Source organism: Leuresthes tenuis, unplaced genomic scaffold, assembly GCF_036924035.1.
Source record: "Leuresthes tenuis unplaced genomic scaffold, fLeuTen1.0.hap1 SCAF_7, whole genome shotgun sequence".
NCBI lineage: Eukaryota > Metazoa > Chordata > Actinopteri > Atheriniformes > Atherinopsidae > Leuresthes > Leuresthes tenuis.
Window position 1 is genome coordinate 4507801 of NW_027325361.1, and position 22680 is coordinate 4530480.

At 41.3% G+C, this 22680-nt stretch overlaps 1 protein-coding gene across 1 annotated transcript; it reads right to left on the reverse strand.

Annotated features, from left to right (window-relative positions):
• Positions 1-323: 323 nt before the first annotated feature.
• rhpn1 (rhophilin, Rho GTPase binding protein 1) lies at positions 324-18891 on the reverse strand. Its single transcript, XM_072388958.1, is given in 15 exon segments — positions 324-2538; positions 2541-2766; positions 2951-3097; positions 3184-3260; positions 3349-3543; positions 3712-3837; positions 4544-4700; positions 4775-4962; positions 5138-5304; positions 5851-5975; positions 6154-6231; positions 6408-6483; positions 7031-7159; positions 15650-15765; positions 18637-18891. Coding segments are annotated over 15 exon segments (2070 nt in total). The 5' UTR covers positions 18688-18891; the 3' UTR covers positions 324-2326.
• Between the last annotated feature and the right edge of the window lie 3789 nt (positions 18892-22680).

Below are 22680 nucleotides of genomic sequence, written 5' to 3' on the forward strand. Positions count from 1 at the left end.
GATGATAATTGGCTTAAATTTGACTGTCTGAAGTGCTTTGAGATGACGTTTGTTGTGATTTGGCGCTATAAAAATCAAACAGAAGCTCCTATGTGCTCTTACTTCTTCCCCGATTCATTTGATATCTTTGTAACAGGGCAGAGCTCATCTGTAGACCGTTGTTAACGGGTTTACAAATAATATTGCGTCCTGCAGAGCTGTGAGACACCATTTAGGAAAGAGCGCGCTCTGCATTAACACCAGTTGTTTGTCGCTTTGACTTGCCTCGATCCCATCCGTGTGCGGTAAACCTGAAATGTAAATCCACTCAGCACGTTTCCATCCAGAGGATCAGCAGGTGAGGAGGAATGTGTGGAGGCTCTGGTAAGAGTCGCTGCTTCATTCTAGCTCTCCACTTGCTCATTGCTATTGTGGATTTGTTCAGATACAAGCAATCCTCAAATCAACACAGCAACCCCCCCCGGATCGCTTCTGCTCTCCCGTGCACACTAAACGCGTTTCCCTGCAACAGCTTCCTCCGCCAGAAGGTGGAGCTCCTCCATTACTAACGATGACAGGCAGCTACACCTCTCCGATCTTCATCTCGCAGTACAGTTTCTTTTTTCGCTGCGCCCGTGTTCAAACTGAAAAGGCTGAATCTAAGTCATATTTATCCCACTGTGATGTTCAGACACTGGAGCTGTCTGGGGGGGGTGACCTTTTGTCGCTACTACTCAGCGTAAACCACAACAGCGGACTGTGAGTGAAAGATTCTTCTCCAGAAGTGTAAAAAATAAAGACTAATTCTATGTAGTGTCAACAGGTTTCAGGTCACATGACACCTGGGTGAGACGCTGAACCGATTGAAATGTTCTCGTCTCATCCTGCCGCACACCTTCCTGCACCTTCTGTTAAACCTGACTTTAGATTAGAATTATCATTTGAATCCAAACAAAAACGTTTCAAGTTCTCAACATTCACATGCTCAGAGACGTACTAGTTGGTCCTGATTTAACTAAATCACTAGTTAGTACTGGTCTTAAAATGACTGCTCACAGTTTTTGTTGAATAGACTGTCCGTGTCTCCAAGTTCTTTTAAGTTAAACACAAGTGGCCCCAAAATAAAAATAAAAATAACCAGGAGTCCAGTCCAGATGTGTTCAGACAAAAAGGGGCGGAGCTTGTACGAAACTGACAGTCAGGAGTGTTCAGTGTATCCAGGCTTTCTTTGAGATAAAAACCTAAAGCTCCGATCATAGATGACGGGGCTTCTTCTTCAGCCTCACATTGTCTGGCGATTTGACTGTTTCTTCTGCACATAAAGCAACAAATAAGGCAACAGGAAATCCCTCGTTATGTCCATTTGCAACTGAAGTCACCCTCTGAAAGAATTCTGTTGTCTTTGATCGACACCGTGACACTGATCAGTTTCTAATCCGTGTTCTACAAGCTGCCGTAATAGCTGTGAAGAACTGATCCGACAGCAACTCGGGACCAAACACTTCTCCAACTGAATGCACATAGGTTCCCATGGCAACATGACATAGAGTTAGTTTCACTGTGAATATCGTTAATGAACTGGTGAAATGCAGCTTATTTTCAGCCCATTTAAGTCCAAAACTGAACGCGACCTCCTCCAGAATAGGTTATATGTTATCAAGTTATCGTGTTGATTTCGGAGGAAACCTCCTTCATGACTTAAAGAACTCTGGCTGAAGTTCAACATATGCTGCCAACTCACTCCAGGGTTTGGACTGGACTCTTACGTTTGCCTTCAGTTTTGTCTGAACACACATTTTAGACTTCAAAGCAGCACACTGTAGTTTGTTCTCCTGAGGAAGCATTGTATAAAATCCACAGATTGTGTGTAAAGATGGACGTCAACGACGGTTCCTCCAAACGCTGTGATGTCTCTGAAGTGGGCCAGATTCTGTGCAGGTGAACCGGGAGCAGAGCATTAAAACAACACTTCTTCAGCCACCGGTTGGTACTGTGGAAAAATGGCAGAGCCCACTTCTGATAGTTGGGCTTCAAGTTTTATAGAACGGAAGTTTAAGGTGATCGTTACCTATAGTGTATGTTCAACACTAAAAACGTTCAGCATCAGTAAGCTCCGCCCACCTAACACATGATGTCAGTCTTCTGTCTGGTATGTGTGCTTCCACATATTTGACCCATTAGGTCAGACACTTTTGTTGAGCCAGACTCAACATTTTTATGCACTGATCATTTCTTCGGAGGGTTTTCCATTTTCTTTCTCAGCTCCACCAACATGCGAGGTTTGTGCCACACGTTGGTCCTGATGCTCCACTGCTGAATCCCTGAGTGCTTCCTCTGCCGGCATGTCTCAGTACATGGCCTCAGCGTCTCGGATGCTTCCAAATGACAAACTGAAAGTGCTTCCCAGTTTCTTGGCACCTTCCCTCTTCTTCTTCCTGTTCCAGGTCAACAAGGAGGCGGAGCTCTGGCCTTTAGCTGCACCCAGCAGGCGCTGCCGATTGTTTTCTTTATCGGCGCAGCTGGACAGCATGGCTTTTCTCTCCACCTGCGAAAGCGCACACGGGTAGGTACATATCCATCCAAAATGCAGCCACTGGCATGCCAAACCCCCCCTACCCACACCCACACACTTACCTGTGTGTCATGTGAGTGTAATGTGACCACGCTGATCTCCACCCCTCTGTCGCTGCAGCCCTTCAGCATTTGGACCACCTCACCATGTTTGGCCCACTTATAGTCCTGACCATCTACTGCTACGATGTAGTCTCCTTCCCTAAGTCCTGCCTCCTGAACGACATTAAGAAGGCCAGAAAATCCACATCAAAGATGATTTGTCATCATATTTTGGTCGAGTCGTGCATTTTTAAATGACCTGACAGAATCTCGTGGCAGCTGTGATAGGAGCTGGATGAATTTTCTAAAACTGAAAGAAGCTGGAGTGCTTTCTTTATCTTTCTGCAGTTTGCCTCACCTCTGCACAGCCTCCAGGCACCACACCAGCCACCAGGACAGGGGAGTCTCCTCTGAGTGTGAGACCCAGTCCACCTTCCCTCTTCTGCAGGCAGATTACACGCACTGGGCCCCAGCGAGCCCTCGCACAGAACACTGAAAGGGGCCCCTGCATCACAGACAATAACATGCACACTGTGGGTCTCATTAACAAATGAGTGTATTCAGTGTGCATTTCCTCCCTGTGGGGCTCACCAGTCTTTGGAAGATATCAGTCACTTGGACTGTCGAGAAGTTTGGTGGAGTGATGTCTGATTTCTGCTGTGTGTGAGCTGCCAACAGACGAACACACAGTCACTTACTGCAATACGGTCATAGTTGAAATGTAATAATCTATAGGAACACCGTAGATGTTCTTACACTGTATCTCTGGAGCCTCTACGGTTTCATCAAAGTCATCCTCTCGGTCCAGCTCTGAGTATTTATCCAAGGAGCGTTTGTGTGTGAGAGAAAGCACATCTTGCAGGATGTCCATCTTCCTCAGAATCTTACACAAACCGTGGACACGCATGGCCTCCTCATGTCTGATCACTGCACGCCGAAGGTGGGCTTTACCTTAAGATACACAGAGATTACTTGAATGAATGCAAACTAAGTCCAAACTTTGGAAATGCGAACATTTTCCCACTTTTTTTTGTTTAAATGATCTCAGGTTTGAACAAAGGAAATTGTCACAGTGATGTCACTCTGCTGGAAGCATCTTCTCGATGTGCTTGAACTCACCAAGCTTTCGTCTTTTTTCCGGGTCTTGTAAAATTTGGCTGAGAGGTTGCCCTGCTGGAACGTTGACGTAGAACAAAAGGAAGGCTTTCTCTGCTTCTTCTTCACAATCTTCCTCCTCAGCAGACACTAGTGGGAAAGAGAGAATCAACACGTGTTGGTCACTAACTGATCAGGGTAATCACTGAGTGCAGCATGAGACTGAAATGAGCCTAAATTTCAACAGTTTTCCAGATGAAACATTAAAATTAGACCATAAAAAAGGGTACTTTATTATGAAAAAGTTTTATTTTAAAGATATCACACCTGATATTCACCTGTTACCTGCAGTGCCCTCCTATATTTACAACAGATTTAGTTCAACTGCTGTGATATAAAACTTAAGTCTTATTCTTGTGTTATTATATTACATTGGTCAGTTTAGTGTTAACTAATAGCACATCAGTTTGCAAAATAAATTAAAACAACCTAACAAAGTAAAGGCTGTGTAGCAAAACTGGGTTTTCTGTATGTCTTCAGTTAGAATTACTACAGCTATTAATGTTAAATCAAACTGTAAACTATTTTTGAGGTTTTATAGGCTCCAACACTAAAATCTTTGAAAAAGATCCATCCAAAATATCTCCAATGAAATAGCTCTGAGCCTCACATAGAAAACGTACGTCTGAAGCATCTTTAAAAATAAAGTTAAGGGACAGTCAGCCTTTAACTCTGCATACAGACACTGTTTTCAGCTGAGGACTTCCGTCCTGTTTATTCATGAATAATCATTTCTAACTACACAAAACAGGAACACTAATATTTAAACTGTTATTTCTTTAAACATTTTACTCACACATGTGGTCACAGAGTGCAACAGCAGCATAGTAGTGCGACAGCGCACGGAAGTGTTCGGATTTGACCTGAACCATGGACGCCCATGAAAATGGCACATAATCTTTCATCAGAGGCTGTGTCATGGTCTGCTGCACCAGCAAGTAAACGTCCGACACCTACAGAGCACACAGAGCGTGTATGACAACGCGGCGACAGTGACGACTCAAACAGACGCGCCACGTTCACTGACCCGTGCTGCTTCTTGTGCCAGGCGGAGTTGAGAGGTGAAGTGGGTGGCCTGTGTGGAGAGTGTGAAGCGCTCAAATACACACTCCTGCACCTGAGCGACCATAAGCCGGACCAGCATGCTGAGAGATGGAGCGCTCATGTCGAGGCTCGGAGCGTTAGAAAAGTTCTCTTTAAGGTAATTAAATGCACCTAAACACACAGAAGGATGCGATTATGCTCGGACTTTAAAAAATGACTAAAACAAATGAAATGGTGGTAAAATGTTAAAACTGATGTAGCTTCTTTATATTTGGAGTTTCACTAAGTAAATGACCAGAGCGAGAGTGATGATTTAGGCGTGTGTATCAGTGTGCTACGTGAGCACCTGCAGCTCGCTGAAAGGCGTCGATAGCTGTGTCGATGCCAGCTATTGCAGAGCGGTCCTGCCGTGCTCCGATCTGCGTGTACAGAGCTCCGATGTTGAACAGCACGCTTCCCTTCTCGAAGGCCAGTGCCCGCTGAGATGATGGGACGCCTGTCAGGGAGTCGTACCTGTGACACGAGTAAGCAGAGATGAAATCCACATATCTGGAGTAATGTGGACACTCGTGTTCGTAAAGGAACTATTGGACTGTGTTTGTCTGGAGAGAGTAAGTTACATTTCGAAAGGCAAATGGAAAGTTTCCAAAGCCTCAGCAGTGATCCTGAAGTAATACCAGGGATAACAGAGTAATGCAGCTCAGCCAAATTTGTTGAGACGGGGGAGGTGAATGAATAAGCAACATTTGGTTTTTATTAGCTCAAATTCAATCTTAATCTTTTATTCAAATTTAATATTCTTCCTTTACAAATAAGAATTAGGGGGAAAAGTACCTAAAGTTGGCCAAACCAGCCGCAGCCTGATCACTACAAAGAATAGCAGCTAATTTTAAAAGCATGTTCATTCAATATTCTCACATTTCTGTTGGATTTCTTTTTTCTTCACGTATCACAAAACAGACATGAGAGGAAATGACTCAATGTTCACCAAATACAGATGCTGTGTTCTGCTTTTTGAGGGGATTGCAGGTTTTAAAAGGAGTCGTGTGCGTGTCGTACCAGTGGAAATGAACGCCCAGGTTCTTGTGAGCAGAGAAGAAGCGCTGGTCCAGATAGTACAGCTGGTTGTAGTATTCCATCAGCAGCTCCAGCCCAGCCTGGCTCCGACTGGGCGTGCGCATGGCCTGGTAACCAAAAGATACGCATGATTACACGACTTCAAGGTGACATTAAGGTCATTTTCTTTCACCTGTTGTAGGAGGAAACACATTGTTTTTTACAGTCAGTCACATAAAGACAGATCTAATTGGGAATCAGAATGAGGTCTGTTTTGTATGAAATTGTGTGGGTGCACTTATCAACCTGTCGGAGCTCCATAAGCTCTTTGATTTCCTTGTCATAAAGAGAGCTGTCCTCTCCGTAGTGCTCACAGATGAAGTCCTACAAAGGGGAACAGGTGCATAAGAAATCTGTCTTGTACTTAACTGACAACAGACCTGATGTCGCCACACAATCTCGACCTATGTGACATCTCTTACATTGTATTGGGCTCATTCGCTGCACTACACGAACACAGCAAAGAGTGTAAACTTTGTGTATTTGAATACAGTCCTCACCTGGATGGAAACAGTGAAGTCTACCTCTTTGGTTTCTTTTAAACCGAGTGGAATCATGGGAACATTGACAGCTTCACTGTGAAAAGGCATAAACAGGAGCAGTGAGTGTTATCAGCTGCATGTTCAAACACAGACAAACCAGTACTGCCATCTGCTCGTCCTAAATCCCTGCAGGCACATCCTGCTAATGAGCAAAGTTAATGCCAAGTATTAACCCTTAAGGCCCACCCCCCATTTACTCCCACCATTCACAATTACCACAAACATGCATGCTGCACGCAAGGGTCATTAATGACACTCTAATCAGGGGATTTATCCTGTCCATGACCGTGTGCTGGTAACAGGCTCTTTGTCTGCATCTCTACACTTGTGGGGACCCTTAACTAACTAAATAAAAAGCCCTTAACTGTAACTTTGATTGAAACCTGAATCTAAACTTAAAATTAAATTTTGAGAGACAAATAAAGTTCTAGAACCAGGACAAACATCCAGAGCGCAGCATGAACACAAAATAAAACCGATGCTTGTTTTCACCAATTATAATTCTCATTAGTCAAATGAGTGTGGTCTAGAATGTGGGACACACACACACACACTCTGTTTAGTATGCGTCTCAGGGCTACCTGTCCGTCTGGTAGACCTCCATGTTGCTGTTCAGCTCTTCCAGCTCTTCTTTGAGCAGCTGCAGGTTGGAGTTGACGAAGCTGAGCTCCAGAGCCACCGTCTCCTTCACTTTGTTGTTCGTTGTCGCCCTGCAGAACAGAATTCCACACAGATGAATTACAAAAGTTACATCCTAATTTCCGAACAGGCCTTTTTTCTGCTTATCTCTGCCTATAAACTTTGCCTCATTGCTGAGCTTCTGCAGTCAGCATGGTTACGTGCACAGTTGAGTTTTGGTTAAAGTTCAACCAGGCTACGTTCACACTGCAGCCAAAGTGACCCAAATCCAAAGTTTCTGCCTATTTGTGACCCATATTTGATGTTTTTATGGCAGCACAGGCCCATTTTCATGTGGTCCTAGATACATATCTGATGTACTTTAAAGAGACCTCGTCTGAACGGTCAACGTCACATTTCATACGACTTTTACGTAATTGAAGTGAGACGGACGTGGAAAGATGATGTAAACAAGCATTAAAGACACCCTTCATGGAGTCAGTGGAAAGAAAGTTTTGGGCTTAATTAAAACTCTTAGAATTTTGTCGACTCCGACTGCACAACAACTTCCGAATTGATGACGTTACTCGCGTAAACGCAGCGCACTGAGAGTGCGGGTCACTTCAGGGCCGTAGACTGTTCACACTGGAGCCGCATTTCATTTATAACGTGAACAAACACAAAAAAAGAAATCGGATCTCAGCAAAAAAAAATCAGAATTGAGCATTAAGACCCACAGTGTGAACATAGCCTTAGTTGGGCCACTGCTCTTGTCCCAGCAGACATACACAGGACTAATCGTTTTAAACGACACTGTGACGTTAAAGAAGACTTCTGCTTCAAACTTTCTCTGTTGGAGATCATGGTACATATAAGTACAGCTGAATTCACTGCACGAACGTTGTCCGTTAGTTACTTGAATGGTGATTTTGGCAGATGATGCTGACGTTATAAAATCCGGATTTTATTAGAGCAGAGCGACGGTCTGGAAATGTTATAGTCAACTTTTATGGGCTGATTAGTGATCAGCCCATAGTCTCAGTGTCTTCATTTGTAAGTCGCTTTGGATAAAAGCGTCTGCTAAATACATAAACATAAATTAAACAAAAAAATGAGTCAATGAGAGCAGCTTTACTGGGAATTCGACTATATCAGCATGTACTTACATTTTGCAGTGTTTTTTACAAAAAGATGGAACTTTGGATCATGTGCAGAGCACCTTGTTCCATCTGAGTGCAAACAGGAGTGATTCTCCCTTGATTGTCTACCACGTGGACAAGTCCTCAGTTGTGTTGTGAAGATGTAAGACAGCCGCTTTTCTACAAAGTCAAAGCCTTGTTTTTATTTGCTACCACACCATTTACACCTACCCACCTATTCTCAGATGATTTGGTTGCGTTGCTCAGTAGTTCTTTATTCTCGTAGCAACTTAGCTAACATACTGTTAGCTTAACTTAATGAGAGGTTATGAGAACATCATCTACTGGGATCACAAGGCAAAGTATGTCTAAAGGTGTGATGCATGGAGTTCATGTTTTTCAATATGAATAGGTTCTTTTCCCACAAAGTTTCTCTCCATTCAAAGGGATGTTTGAACTTCTAAATCACAGCCTAATGTGAAATCCTCCTTCATTTGGCTTACATCACAGACTATATCAAACTACAACTTCAAGGTTGATGCAAGGAGAGTTGTTCTAACTTTACTCCAAGTCAACATACAAACATCTTCCAAAGACAGTTCATGTGCTTAACTACAGTAAATTAAAAAAAAAAGAATGTTCTTTGTATCATTTTGTTTAGCTTCTAAGAAAGTATTAGAAATATCAATACTTCATGATTAGTTTCATATGTGAAGATCTGGCTACTTTTAATTTAACAATGCACATGAATGTGTAACATTTCCATACTAAAAACCTAGCTTCCATCATTCAGAGACAGAGGTCACAAAGGATTTAAGTCTTTCCCTCACTATAAATTCAATGTGAAGTGCACTGAACACAAGTTTGGCTTTCATTTATGCAAAGCCTGCATCCACTGTCTAATCAGTGCAAAACGTCCCAACCCTCCTTCAAACAAAGAGGGAGGGACTGAGTGCTGAGCAAAGCCAGCTCATGCTGCTGTTCCAGGAAGTCTGAGGCATCACTGGGCTGCTATGGCGACTGATGCTACACGCTGGTTTGGAAGAGCTCGAGGAAATCCCCGTAATGATGCAACCTTCAGATCTCACAGGCTCAGAGATGTAGGCAAAGCTCAGACAGGGTGACATGATCTATCACAATGACAATGAAAATATGTGCAAAAATATGCAGTTTGTAGAAGAGCTGAAGATGTACACGAACAATTATCCAACACTGATCAAAAGGCCTTATTTGTATAATCCTTCTGTGAAAACCACTTTTCTCTGTATTTTAATCCATGCTGGCAGCATAAATCCACAGCACAAGTCACTCATGTCTGACCTGGCAGGCTGCCTGACAGCACCCACCTCTACCTTTAAAATCCCCCCACTGAAGTATGACACATGACTAAATTTGAGCATTTACGGAACATACATAATTATATACGGCATCTCCACTGATGTCAATAGCTTAAATCTGTTCTCTGAAACTGTTATTCCACTGATTACCCATTTTAACAAGCTTTGTTTTTCACTATTTCTGAAGTTTTTCACTTGTCATTTGCTGATTAATACACATGTACACATCATTTTAGAAAATTGAGAGCCAATGCAAGAGTGGCCCACAAAGAAACTGAAGGGTAATGCACTTATAGTTGTGACTCGTCTCATGAAGAAGAAAGAAAAGACTTCAACAAAACCTTTTGTGTAAAAACTGCAGTGATTTATGAGTGTTTCGGAGAGTGAAATATATAAAAAATATCTAAACTTAAGTACTTGATGTTAATTTATTGAAAGTCTAACCTACATATGTGATTATAACAAACTTAAGGTCATCTCCAAATGTAATAAAGAAGGACATGCCTTTACAAAACCCCCTGTAAAATATTCATTTTTGTAGAAGGGAGTTTAACTTCTTAAAAATAAATTCAGTGTTACCTGTCAAAAGAGACAAAAGACGAGCCGGTTCGCGTAGCTTCTCATTCATGCAGGTCATCGTGATCCTCAGAGCTTGAAACAAAAACAACCGGACTTCATAGCTTAGTGTTCGAAGACGTTTCAGCTCTCATCCAAAAGGTTTCCTCAGGTCCAAATAGTAGGCGGGGACTTTCCTGCTTCTAAGTTGCTGAAAGTGTGTTCACACTTGGAGGGTCTGTGAGGTCATTTAACCTCTTTCACAAACGCCTTTTTAAGCAGGGAGTGATGCACCTTCGTGTCAGAGGCAGCGAGGAGGGTCGAAGCTGATCTGCTGCCTCTGAACCTCCAAAGAAGGTAGTGACGGCGCCACAAGTGTGCCTACACACAATCCGGCATTGTGGAACTCGCCACTGAGCGACAGTGAGCTATTTACTGAGCTGATTCCATAACCGACCTGATGTGTGTAAATACACAGTAATGCTGTAGAGCTGAGCCTCCTCTTTTTGTCATGTGTGAATTACAAGGAGGAACAACATCTTTTTTTATTTTTTTTATCTTTCAGGCACAACCAATTTGTCACCTGCGAGCTACTCACCTGCCTGACCAAACATGCTTTGGCCACAAGATCCAACTTGTAAACGGATACAAAAGTGCTAAAGGAGGAAAGTCAAGCCTGCATTGGGAGTGTTTGGTAGGTTATTCCTGAGACCGCTTCCTCTGTTCAAAGATGGTTTTTCCAGTTTAAGGTACTTTACTCCTTTCTCAAACCATCAAACTGAATAAGCATTTTGGAGGAGAGGTGAAATGTCTTTAAAAACAAAGAATCAAAGAGCACTTTCTACGACAGCTGTGTAATTTGGGCATGTCGTATGTGTTTTCAACTACCGTATTTTGCGCACTATAAGGCTCACCTGATTATAAGGCGCACCCTCAATTATGGGGTCCATTTCTGTACTTAACCCATACATAAGGCGCAGCTGATTATAAGGCGTATGTATTACCCAATGTTCTCTGATTGGTTTATCGCTGCCAGCACAGTAGTGCATGTATTACGTCCCTGTGTCAGCGGGAAATGCTCCGACAGTCAAGGACAACATCATCGGTGGTTTTTACACTTATAAACTGCCCATCGGTCTGCATCACCCATCTCAGACTGAAGAACAGGCACATGGGCAAAAGCATTAATGATGACACGATTAAATCGCTAAGTACGAGCTCCATACAATCTTCGCCCCATTCAGAGTGAATGGCTGGGATCCGCCTGACCCTGGATTCACACCGAACGCAAAGCGAGCGACGGAAGTGGCCAGTTGCCTTCCATTTCCAATGTACGAGAGCGAAGAGGCGCGGCTAAAGTGAGCGTGGCGGTGAGCGGCGAGAAGGGAGAGCGGTGAGTGATGCAGAGGGGGTTTAATGTCCCGATGAATGCTTGGCGCTCCCTGCGGTAAATTCAAAATGGCGGTATCCGTGACAGATTTTGGAATCCGGGGCACACATAAAGCGCACCGAATTATATGGCGTACGACTGTCTTCTTGTGAAAATTTAAGGCTTTTAGGTGCGCCTTATGGTGCGGAAAATACGGTAATCTTACTGGAGGGACAAGGAGAAGCTGCAACAGACAAATATTTCACTCTTTTGTTCCACTTTATAGACTTAAAGAGAGAAATCAGCAGGAAAAACACAAGTGAAGCTCCCCTTAACTAATGTTAATCCATCCGGTTCACCTTTATCACTCTCCTCACTGGTCACTCCCTTTCCCAGTCTCACACATGCACAAACACACACCTAGATCTAGGATCAAGCCAAAGGCAATCTGATTAGTCAGCTTTAACTGTGCTGCCAAATATCCCCTTCATACGCACGCAGAGCTCGCTGCAGCTTTTGAGGGAAAATCAACTATTTTTACTCATGAAGCAACAGAGAAGCCGAAACATTTTTCTTTCTTTTTTTTTAAGCAACTTGGAATACTTTTGTAAAGATTTAACAATTTACTGTTCCCTCTGCTGAATCCCCACAGAAAAACACACCCTGCAGCACACAGCATGACGTCTTCATCAGCCAATCACGAACCCTGATGTATTACAAACCCTCTTTCGTGTGTGTTTAGCATCTTGAACCCTGGAGCACCTCCCACACACCGGCTCTCATTCCACAACAGTTTCCGAGTGAGTGAGGTGAAAATAAAAGCTACAAGTTTACGTGTGTGTGAACTGTTCCAGAGGACTGGGTAGGGGGAGGGCCGGGGAAAAAAAAAAGGGTCTGATGTTGCCAGACAAATAAGTGGGGGATGAGCTCGCTGGAACTCCACTGAGAATCTCTGCATGAGAACAGGACGGGAGGTGGACACAAAGCCTGATTACAGGCCGACAGGCTGTGTGGGGGTCCTCTTTGTCTCTGTGACCAAGCGTCCAAATAAAAGGGCAGGAGTGCTTTTCTTTTCTGTTTTTAAACCTGCACTGAGTCATCACCTTTTATGAAAACACCCTGAAACAGCCCAAAAAAAATCTAAATCTTCTAAATCAACTGATAAGTTATTCACTGTTTTGAAGCGTTTATCAAATAAAGATGCAAAAATTCTTATCTTGTATAACATTGCTAAATAACCATGCTTTGCCGTTTTCACTTTCAAATTATGATGAATTTTTAGTCAGAAGGTAGGTCGTATAAAAGTATGTAACATTTTCGCATAAAAAAACCCAAAGAAAACTGTAAGTTATTCAGAGTTACATCTTGTTTCATTGCAGTTGCCTGTCTGACATCAGCCTGAATGAGCTGATGTGACTCAATCCAAGAGCCACCTAAGTTGATTCATTACTCACTAACGTTTCCTCGGCTTACATCCCTTATTTCAGTTAATTCACAATATAAGTGACTAAGCGTAGCCTCAATAGAACGTATCAAGTACTGAACTGCTCCCCAAACCTATGTCTTCTTGCCTACTTTTATTGATTTAACTCAAAATTAGGGATTTTAGACCATTAGTGAGGCAAAAACACATCACTGTAGGTGTTTTTTGTATAAATTAGGGCTTATACATTGTAAGCTAACATCCATCCATCCTTGAAGATATTTATGAATCGTAATTATTTGTAGCCAAACAAATCCTGGAATCACAGCAAGAAGTTCTTAAATTGAAGACACTGTTGCTTTCTTTGCTGATCTTATTAGATTCAGACACGGCAAGACTAAGGAGGCAGAGAGTAAGGCCTTGATTTAATTAAGTGGCTCCTCCTTCTCCTCCTCCTCAGCTGAATCTTCATGAGTAAGGGAGCAGCTACAGACCCCGACAGCTGTGTTTTCAGGGAGTTTTGCACACTACAATGAAATCATATGGCAAATGTATGCAGGTTGTACAATAATTTGCCTCTGAGTGGGTAATAAACACCCACATGTTGAGAATGAGTTAAGAAGAGCAGAAAAGGAGAGAGGTTGGATAAACACAATGAACAGATTGATGTTTTGGTACTTTTTCTGCAGATTTGTCACTAAGAAACTCTCGCATGCTTTGTTGATGACAGCTGGATGATTTAAGACACAAAGCCAGTACGGCTCTTTTTCTCAGCCCTGTTAATGCTGTTCAGCGTTCTTCACAGTTTCGGATGAGAATGAAAGGTTGCAAGGACAAATAAAAGAAGGAACAAACGAAAACTTAAATAAACCTGTTCATAGGGGACACTTACACGGGTATAAATAGGTATATCCATGCACAGTGAACTCAGACAGTAAGCATGCTTACACGTCACCAGGAAAAACTAAAAGATCAGACTTTTAAAGCGACACTAGAAAAGTGTGTGGTCCTTACAGCTATGTGCTTCTGACTAATTCTGATGTTAAATGAGCTTTTTAATGTACACCCGAAGGCTGACATACTGCAGTCCTTTTCCTTTACAGTGCTGCGTCATGCACCAACAATCAGATAACGCCACACTATCACCATAATAAAGTTTAAAATATATCTGCCGTTGCTGCAGATGCAGCTAAAAAGACCCAAAACAATGTGATCAGAGGAAGTGAGGAAAAAGAGGCAGGATACAAGAAAGAAAACGATCAAGACAGTTGTAAATCAGATGATGATGAAGCTGAGGTTGATTCCTGTAATAATACTAATAAAACAGGTTTACTGCTCTGTATCACAGCAAGTGGAGAGTAAACAACATGACGACAGTGTGTTTATCCTGGTTATGCTATTTATCAAATGTAACCGTATCGTTATCAGATGAGGACTCAGTTAGCGTCTCAGGTCCTACTTTTACATTCCAGACTTTGTCGCTTATCAGTTTTTATGACAACAAATTCAATTACTCATTTCTGTGCATGTGCAGGGTTCAGATGGACTTTTCTTTTTTATTTATTTATTTTTTGTTCACAACAGTGGTTTTACAACTCATAAGTGTAGGTGGAGTCTATATAAAACAGCCAGTTCTTAACATTGTTCACAAGAGAGCTTTTCAAAAGCAGAAAAACACCCAGATAATGCAGTAAAGGGTTGAATCTCTGCTGTTTTATATATGAACTGAACTTAATTGGTCCAAGATGCTTTGTAAATGCTCCAAATTTCCATATTTTATTTTGAAAAACCATAAAGTTTAGGTGTATATTAATACAGCTTCTCACAATCACATATTTTTCTGTTTCTTTTGTTGAAGGGCTAAACGCATCACTGAGAAATCAATCCATTAGAATAATATGTGAACTTCCTGTCACTGTCGCTCTCATCTGCAGCCTCATCTGCCAAAATTCCCCATTCAAGTAACAACATCTGTGCAGTAAATTCAGCTGTACTTATACAGAATGTACCACGATCTCCAACGGAGGAAGTTAAAGCAGCAAAACGTCTTGAATATTGAACACAGTACACAACGATTGCCCTCCCAAGCATACATACTGCATTACATAAAACTAGATGGTGCAGGAAAGCATGTGATTTGGGGAAGAAGATCAGATCAGTAACCTTTTCTAATGACCGAGCTGCAACACAAATGTGACAGAACCAACAAGTTACCAACACAGAAGAGTCCTGAATAGCATTCCTCACTATATCTTAGAGAGGAGGAGCTGATCTATGTGAAAGTATCCACTTTGAAACCAAAATTAATTCAGAACAATTAAGAAATGTGTCAAGCCATTCACAACAAAATACATTTTCAACATTTTCTTAAAAAGGTTCAGCAACTCAATTGCATAATTTTGCTAATTTTCAAACTAACTTCACGACTTTGTTAGAAAACATGTATTTTTTACATGAACGTTCCAGAAAGGTGCGTCATAAAATGACACTGCACTCAAACTAAGGATTGGTCAACATTATTACACGTGACTGACTTCAGATTTAATTTAATTTCAGATTGTGACAAAAAAAGGGAAAAGGCACCCATAGAGCAAGTCCAACACTGTGTTTTGCCATTTTAAAAAGAAGGAATCCTGATCCCTTCCAACATTTAAAGGGTTTTCTTCCACCCACACTCCAACTCTAATTTATACTTTGACCTCTTATCATCAGTGCAACATAGAGAAAAAAAACAGTTTCAACGAGTCCCGGCAGCTCACCTGAACAGATTCTCGGCTCCAGCTCTCATGCGCATCTCCTTGTTAATCTGCTGGTTGATGCGAGCTCGTCGATGCTGCAGTTTACTTCGCTGAGTCTGAGCAAAAGGATCGCACCCCTGCAGGGAAAATAAAGAAAGACAATTTAAAGATAATTACTTCCAGCAGCAGCTTGCTTAATTACTATAGAACCCTGACTCTAAAGTGGTGGTTTCTAAGTCACACAAGATATAGAACTAATTAATATCGACAGACGACATCAATATATTTTACAAACTTAAAAATGGGTAGCATCAACCATTAAGTTGATGCATTTACAAGTCAGTCAGCATCAGGTTAAAGCCTGGTACCTGATGCTTTCACTCTGGAAATCCTCCACACACAGACAAAAGATACAGAGGCAGTGAAACCCAGAAACATTTAGGATGGGATCAATTAGTTAAGCACTTCAGCCCTTTTGAGTTTAGCTGACTGAGGACAGTTAGAAGCGATTCAACTCCCAACTTTGTACAACATGTCTACATGCATCTTAAAAGTCCAGTTTTGGTTCAACCAACACAATAATTAGTTTTTCCTGGTGTCATGTAAACATGCTCAGCGACCCACACAATATTTAACATATGAGCAAGACTGGACAGCACATCAAGCGATGTATGTCATTCAAGTTCTTGTAAAAGTTTTCTCCCAATATGTCACATTACCGTAACAATACATACTGATGTGCCAGGGATTAGAAATGATGTCAAATATAACACCATAGCATGGAAGCAGCTGAATTTTTTTCTATTACAATAACAATGTAGTTGTTATTATCTCACTAAAAACAGGATTTCTTTACTCGACCTGAAGACAAAGTCTCCACCGTCACCAATGTTTGTCATTTTAGAAGCTGCAGCATCACAAAAAACATTTCTTTCCATTGTGTCAAACATAAAAATCAAACACTTCAGAAGTTTTCTCTGGTTCATTGGGCCCAGATGATGTAAAAACCAGTAAGGTGCTGCAGTTACTTATTGTGGGTAAAACCACAGAGGGAGAAAGTTTGGGCAGCACCTTTATTTATCTACTTAATAACACGACCTGTCAGATTCCACTTCACAGCTGATAAGAAGCCACATCAACCCACCACTGCTGTCCATAAATATGACTGCAGTGGTTCAGACGTGTGTCTGATTGTGTGGGAAATGCACCAAGTTGCTCATTCAAACCTCACATGACTGAAAAGGGTTTTAAATTGCACCATATTCATATATTCATTTTTTTTTGTTAATGTAAAATATCTTCTTGTTTACTCAACAAAATTATGTATGAAATACTGATAAAAGATCCTTAGATCAACTTTTTTTGTCCAAAATTGAGCCTAAATGATGAACTTAGTGTAAATATAACCTTTTACTGATGGAGCTTTTGGCAGTGCAGCCAAACACAAAGCCTACTGAGAGGCTTACCTCAGAATAAAAGTCAGTGTTGGCAAGGGTAGTGTTCCAGGGGTGATAGATGTGTTCAAACATGTGAAAAAGAGAGCTTTGGAGAGAGGAGCATAATTGACTGTTGGTGTTATAGTAAGCTGCCATGTTTCAGCGTGAAGACAACCATCTCTCTAAAGAAATAGTATGTTTAATAGGGCCTGGTAACAAGTCAGAATCTGTCCGATGATTTAATGGTCTCTTAAAACTGACTTCAACAGGCGTTTTGCCAAAAACACTAAAATGCTTTGTCAACAGCTGATAGTTAAATCTTTACTCACTAAAATCAATACTGTGTCATACAAAGCACCACAGCGTAACGCTTCAAGGTAAACATGTACGGTTGCATGACAGATGTACTGCCAACTACTCCCTTTCCTTATCCCTTACGTGGATTTTGTCAACACTTTCTCCATCCTGCTCCCAGCCAACTTGTACTGCATATGCGTTTCGTGGGTTTGTTATTTTCACACACCCTTTCCCTTTTTATCTTCCTCATTCCCTCTCACCCTGTGATGATATTTGTTTAGCATGCACACGTCAAGTAATCCCCAAAGTGCCTGCGTGGATTAGGCTTCTGGCTGAGGTCCCACCTCTGCTCAACCATCAGGGGGCAGGAGGATGGAGGCTGCTCAACAACTGTGCAGGTAAAGTCTAAAAGTGCTCAATGTACAGGTGATTCTGAAGATTCAAACTCAGTGAAGCAGCAGAATAAAACTGGACAACTGGTTAAACTTTCCAAACACATCCATAAAATTCTTCAAACATGACTATAGTATAGTATCCAGTGGATAGTATCCAGCTCCAGCTTCACTTCAAATGCTGTACTCCAAACACAAAAGGAGGAGAATAAAATCTACCCAACTGCCCTCGATGTATGCATCCTCTGCCAAGAGCAACGCTGTCGTAACTGCTGTACAATTTCAGCCAAAGGGGATCATAAATTAGCAAGATCCTCCTTTACCCATGCTCCAACCGGCAGTTTTTGTGTAACCTTACTAACGAACCACCGCATCAGTTCACACTGAGGTGGAAGAATTACATTTGAAAAACTCTGAATGACACTTTTAAGCCTTTATCGCGACACTGCTTCTATCAAAATATATTCCCTTTGTAGTGTAAATTCTGTTCACCTTATTTGTACTGGGATGGCCAAGACATGGTCAGTTTGTCAAAACTCAGGCAAATACATTTGAAACAAGCAGAGGGACACACCTTGTTTGCCAGGAGCTTATGTGCTGTGACTAAGTCAGCCAAAAATAATTAAATGGATGGATAAATTGTACAGAGATACCACACTAATCTCGTATTTGACCGTTCAAACATCCCCCTTTGAGGTCAGGTTTGATTATTTTTTAAGAAATTGGACTAAATTATCCACAAGTGAAGCCAAACAGCTCATCATGTGGAGGATTCGTGTAGCATTTCTGCTTTATTTATGGATTTTAAGGAGCCAATAGAAGAACTTTTTAATCCTCAAATTGTGTGCAAAAGTCTGTATATTTGAGTTTAAAGATGGCTCACCTTTCGGATGCTCCCACTGTGGCTGCTGTCTGTGGGCAGCGTTAAAGGCATGTCGTCGTCCGAGGCACCGTCTGACAGGGACAACTCAAACTCTCTGTGGAAATTTATGATAGTAGTTTTTCACTCAAACGTGTGTCTATTTAAATATGCTTGTCATATACCAGCGTTTGCTTGGATATTCTGTTCTTAGCACTAATAAAACAGCTCTTACGCCCCAAATATAAATCTTAAACTGGCACGTTAAGTTAGCTAACGGTAACCACTTGCCTTGTAACAGGTTCGTCCATCGTGAACCAACCACACTGGGCGGATGAAAAGTCGCTACATCTCCCTTAACTCATAAGGAAACTTTATATCATTGCAAACAAGAAAAAAACTCCAAGACACGGAACTTTTTCCTCCTGAAAACAATTCAGCTTGGACTCTCTACTCTGTGATACAACCTTCTCACTGTTTTCGGACTTGTAGGCAGCTGCAAGAGCTTATTCACAAAGGCGGGCCGAAAATGAAGAAGCTCGCCAATTACGTTACACTCTTGAAGAGTGACAGGACAATCGACAAATCAAAAGCCGGATTGGGACGGAACGACAGCCCAAACTGGCCAATTACAAGTTGTTAGGGCGTCTCAGTACTCCGCGGGCCGTTGTTATGGTAACGATAGGGCTGTGGCTTATGTGTGGGCTCCAAAGAGATAGCAGCAGCTCCGCCTCCTTTGGGACAAAAAGCTTATTATTATTTATTTATCTTGATAAACTTATTGTTTTTATTATTTGTTATCAGAGTTTTCTATACATGTTTATGCTTAATTACAAATAATGTCATAGCATATTTTCATTGACCTGAAACATGCTCAATATCTTCAGTAGTTTACATATCAGGCACCAATTGGATCAACACACTAACTTGCTTTATTTGGACGATTCTTAGTTGGGTATATTTTTTTCAGTACCAATTCGTCTACATGGATAATACTTAGCACATTAATCTTTTTTATATATAGTGTATTAATGACTGGCTGCTTTGTATGGGTATAAGTTTGCAGGTTTTATCTGCAAAGAGTAGCTGTCAGATAAAATAAAACAATTTGCCTCTTAAAAGTGATAAATAATAAGTATTAAACTTGATAAAATATGTCTTGGTGTAAATGTTCTTAGTTACTTTTCACCACATCTTTTTTTAATCTTTATTTCTTCTTTTTTAAAACATCTCTAAGCATTTTGTACCTTTTGCTTTTTATTTTATTTTGATTATGACTCGTTCATGCTTCAGTATTTTGGTGTTTTGCCACTTGAGGGCAGTTTTGTCTTTTTCTTTACCCAGTTAAACATCATCGTGTGTTTCTACAGCATTTTCATAGTAGATAAGTGTTGCACACCAATGATTGCAGTGCTGTTTAATGAAAACAGATTAAATGTGCCCAGGACACGCTCAGCGCTCACCAAAGCGCCCCTGAAACCCACCACGCCACCAAGCCCCCTTCATGCTAGCAGATGTTTCTGCCAGAATAAAAGTAAGCCAGCAACAACAGCATAGACGCTGAAGGCTCCCATTTGTGTGAGGGGATAGAAGGCTGGTCTGTATGCTCCAACCCACATAAGAGTCACAATACAGCCAACTGGTGAAAACGCTGATCGGGAAATGGAAGTCACCACCTAGAGGTCACCCAGTGGCTTCTAAACTGTGGTTTTAAAGCCTCCAGGTTGGCATTCAGACATCACTGTGTTGGTCTTGATAGAGCTAGAAGTGACTATAATTGAACAAGCTGCTGACACCATGATGAATGAGAGAAAACGTTTGGACGTAGAATTTCATCAGAGGAGTTGGTTTTTCAATGTGAGTCTTTAAGAAATCCAACATCGAAAGAAATCGAATAAAACTGAGCTCTTCAGTTAATTCTCAAGCATAAATTCAATCCATTTACAGCTCAGTAAACTTTGAAGAGCAGAATCCTGTTAAAAGAAAAAAAGATGTTTAAATATCTACCTCTGTGGCTTAAAGGACCAGTGTTTCTCTGAAGCATTTGAGGGCACTGATTTGAACCTTGGAAGCTTTTATTAACTTTAGGGAACTTTAGGATTATCGTATCTGACCTGTTAGCTCCAGATGTTTGACTGCTTCTCAGGTGTTTTGAAGTCAGCCTTGAGAATCTTAAAGCTCAGTAGCACACAGTACCCACAGCACACAGGAAAGAAATCAACTCAAAAGGTTGTTTATCTGTGTGGCAAGATAGCTCATGCTGATAGAGAGTGGCTTACAGTTTCAGAGGGGAAGGGTTTGATTCTTAGCTTTGGAAGACAAAGGATTAGAGCTTTTCTAAATACATAATTAAGGGGATGCTTGGAAGACTTGGGATATGAATCAAATGTGAGCAGGAAGTGAGTGACAAGCAAGCTCAGGAGGTTGGGAAACTGCTCGGTTGTAAAGCTTCTGGGTTCAATTCCCCCAGCAGTCTGAATCACATAAATATGCCACATATAATAAAAGTAAGAAGATGTGTTTATGTATTTTATTGGTCAAATCTCAAAGTACAGAGAGAAAAGCTGTCGGATAGCGTCTGGAAGAATAGCTCAGACTGTTAGGTGAATGCTTTCAACTTTCAATTCATTTTCGGGTCCAACACTGAAATGCAGATTGAAAAGATCTCCAAAAACATTGTTTGGAGCAAGGAGGGTTACACAGAGATTATAACTTGCCAGTGGTGCAGCAGCTGGTTTGAATTCTGCCTGTTGTTGGTGAAAAACCTTTCCCCTCCTGAAGTTTCAGGGAGATAAAGACAAGGGGTTATGAACTGGGTTACAGCAAGGGAAAAACAAGGGTGACATCATGTGGTCACATGTTGAAGTACAGAATATTATCATTCTAATAACCTATATTTATGTGAACAGGAAAAGAAAATGAAATTATAAAAGATAAACCTGTTGAAAAAGTTATTTCCCTATATCAATAAATAGATTAATTATGTTGTTGTAGACACTGTGTGATGAAGAAGCACCAATAGATATATTAACTGGTGTGTATAAAAATTTCATATCATGCATCTATTTTGTTTCCTACAGACTCTCCTTAGACTTTCCTTGCCTAGTTTTACCATTCAACGGAAAACAAGACAGATTTGAGTGGATCAGTAAGAATGACACACTATCTTTATGACAGCCACTCTGCCTTAAATTTCTTAACTTGAATTTGCATTCAGCCGACTTCATCAAGAGCCCTGGAGGTCTGTTCATCTCCTGAACAGTTTCACATTCACATTGTTAACTTCAACCTTTCATGTTCCTGTTAAACTGTCACCACAAACTACAGCAACAATGTTGTGAGTATCCTGATTCAGTCGGGTGCCAGAGGCTATGCAATAGACCTATCGAGTGTCGAGATTTTTCTTTCTGAACTGGAGATACAAATGTAATGACTTCAGTTTGAGTTAATGCAAAAATCTTATGATTTTTTAATTATATCAGTTAGTTTAATAACCAAGTAGAAGAGTGAGTATAGAAGGAATCTGGCTCCAAAAAGCAGACATCTTATGTAATGTATTTTTCTTTATTTATTGTCTGTTAATAATCAATTTACTTCCACTGTCTTCTTTTTGGAGTTACGATTCCATCCTTTTGATAGCTAAACTAGTTCTATGCTGATGTTTCCATCTGGAGGTCATTCCTAGTTGTCCTCCTCACACTGTCTGTACTTTATGTTTATGCAATTAGCAGACGCTTTTATCCAAAGCAACTTACACTCATATCCCAGGTAGGCAGATAGATACCTCCCTGCAGGTAGTACCTTATGCGGGCTGGGGTCAGGATTTGACCCACATGAAAGGCTGCAATCTTAACACTAGCTAGCTGTGCTTTTTTCTGCTTCATAACTCCTTATCTTTGTCTTTGGGAATGGATTTTGTTGATCCAGGCACTGACAACGGGCAGCATTCGAACCAGACGCTGCACCACTAGCGACTCACGGTCTCCGTGGACCCCACCACGCCACCGAGTCCCCTTCCTGTTGTGAAACAGACTTGATATCTAAAAGACTTGAAATGCAAAGACTATT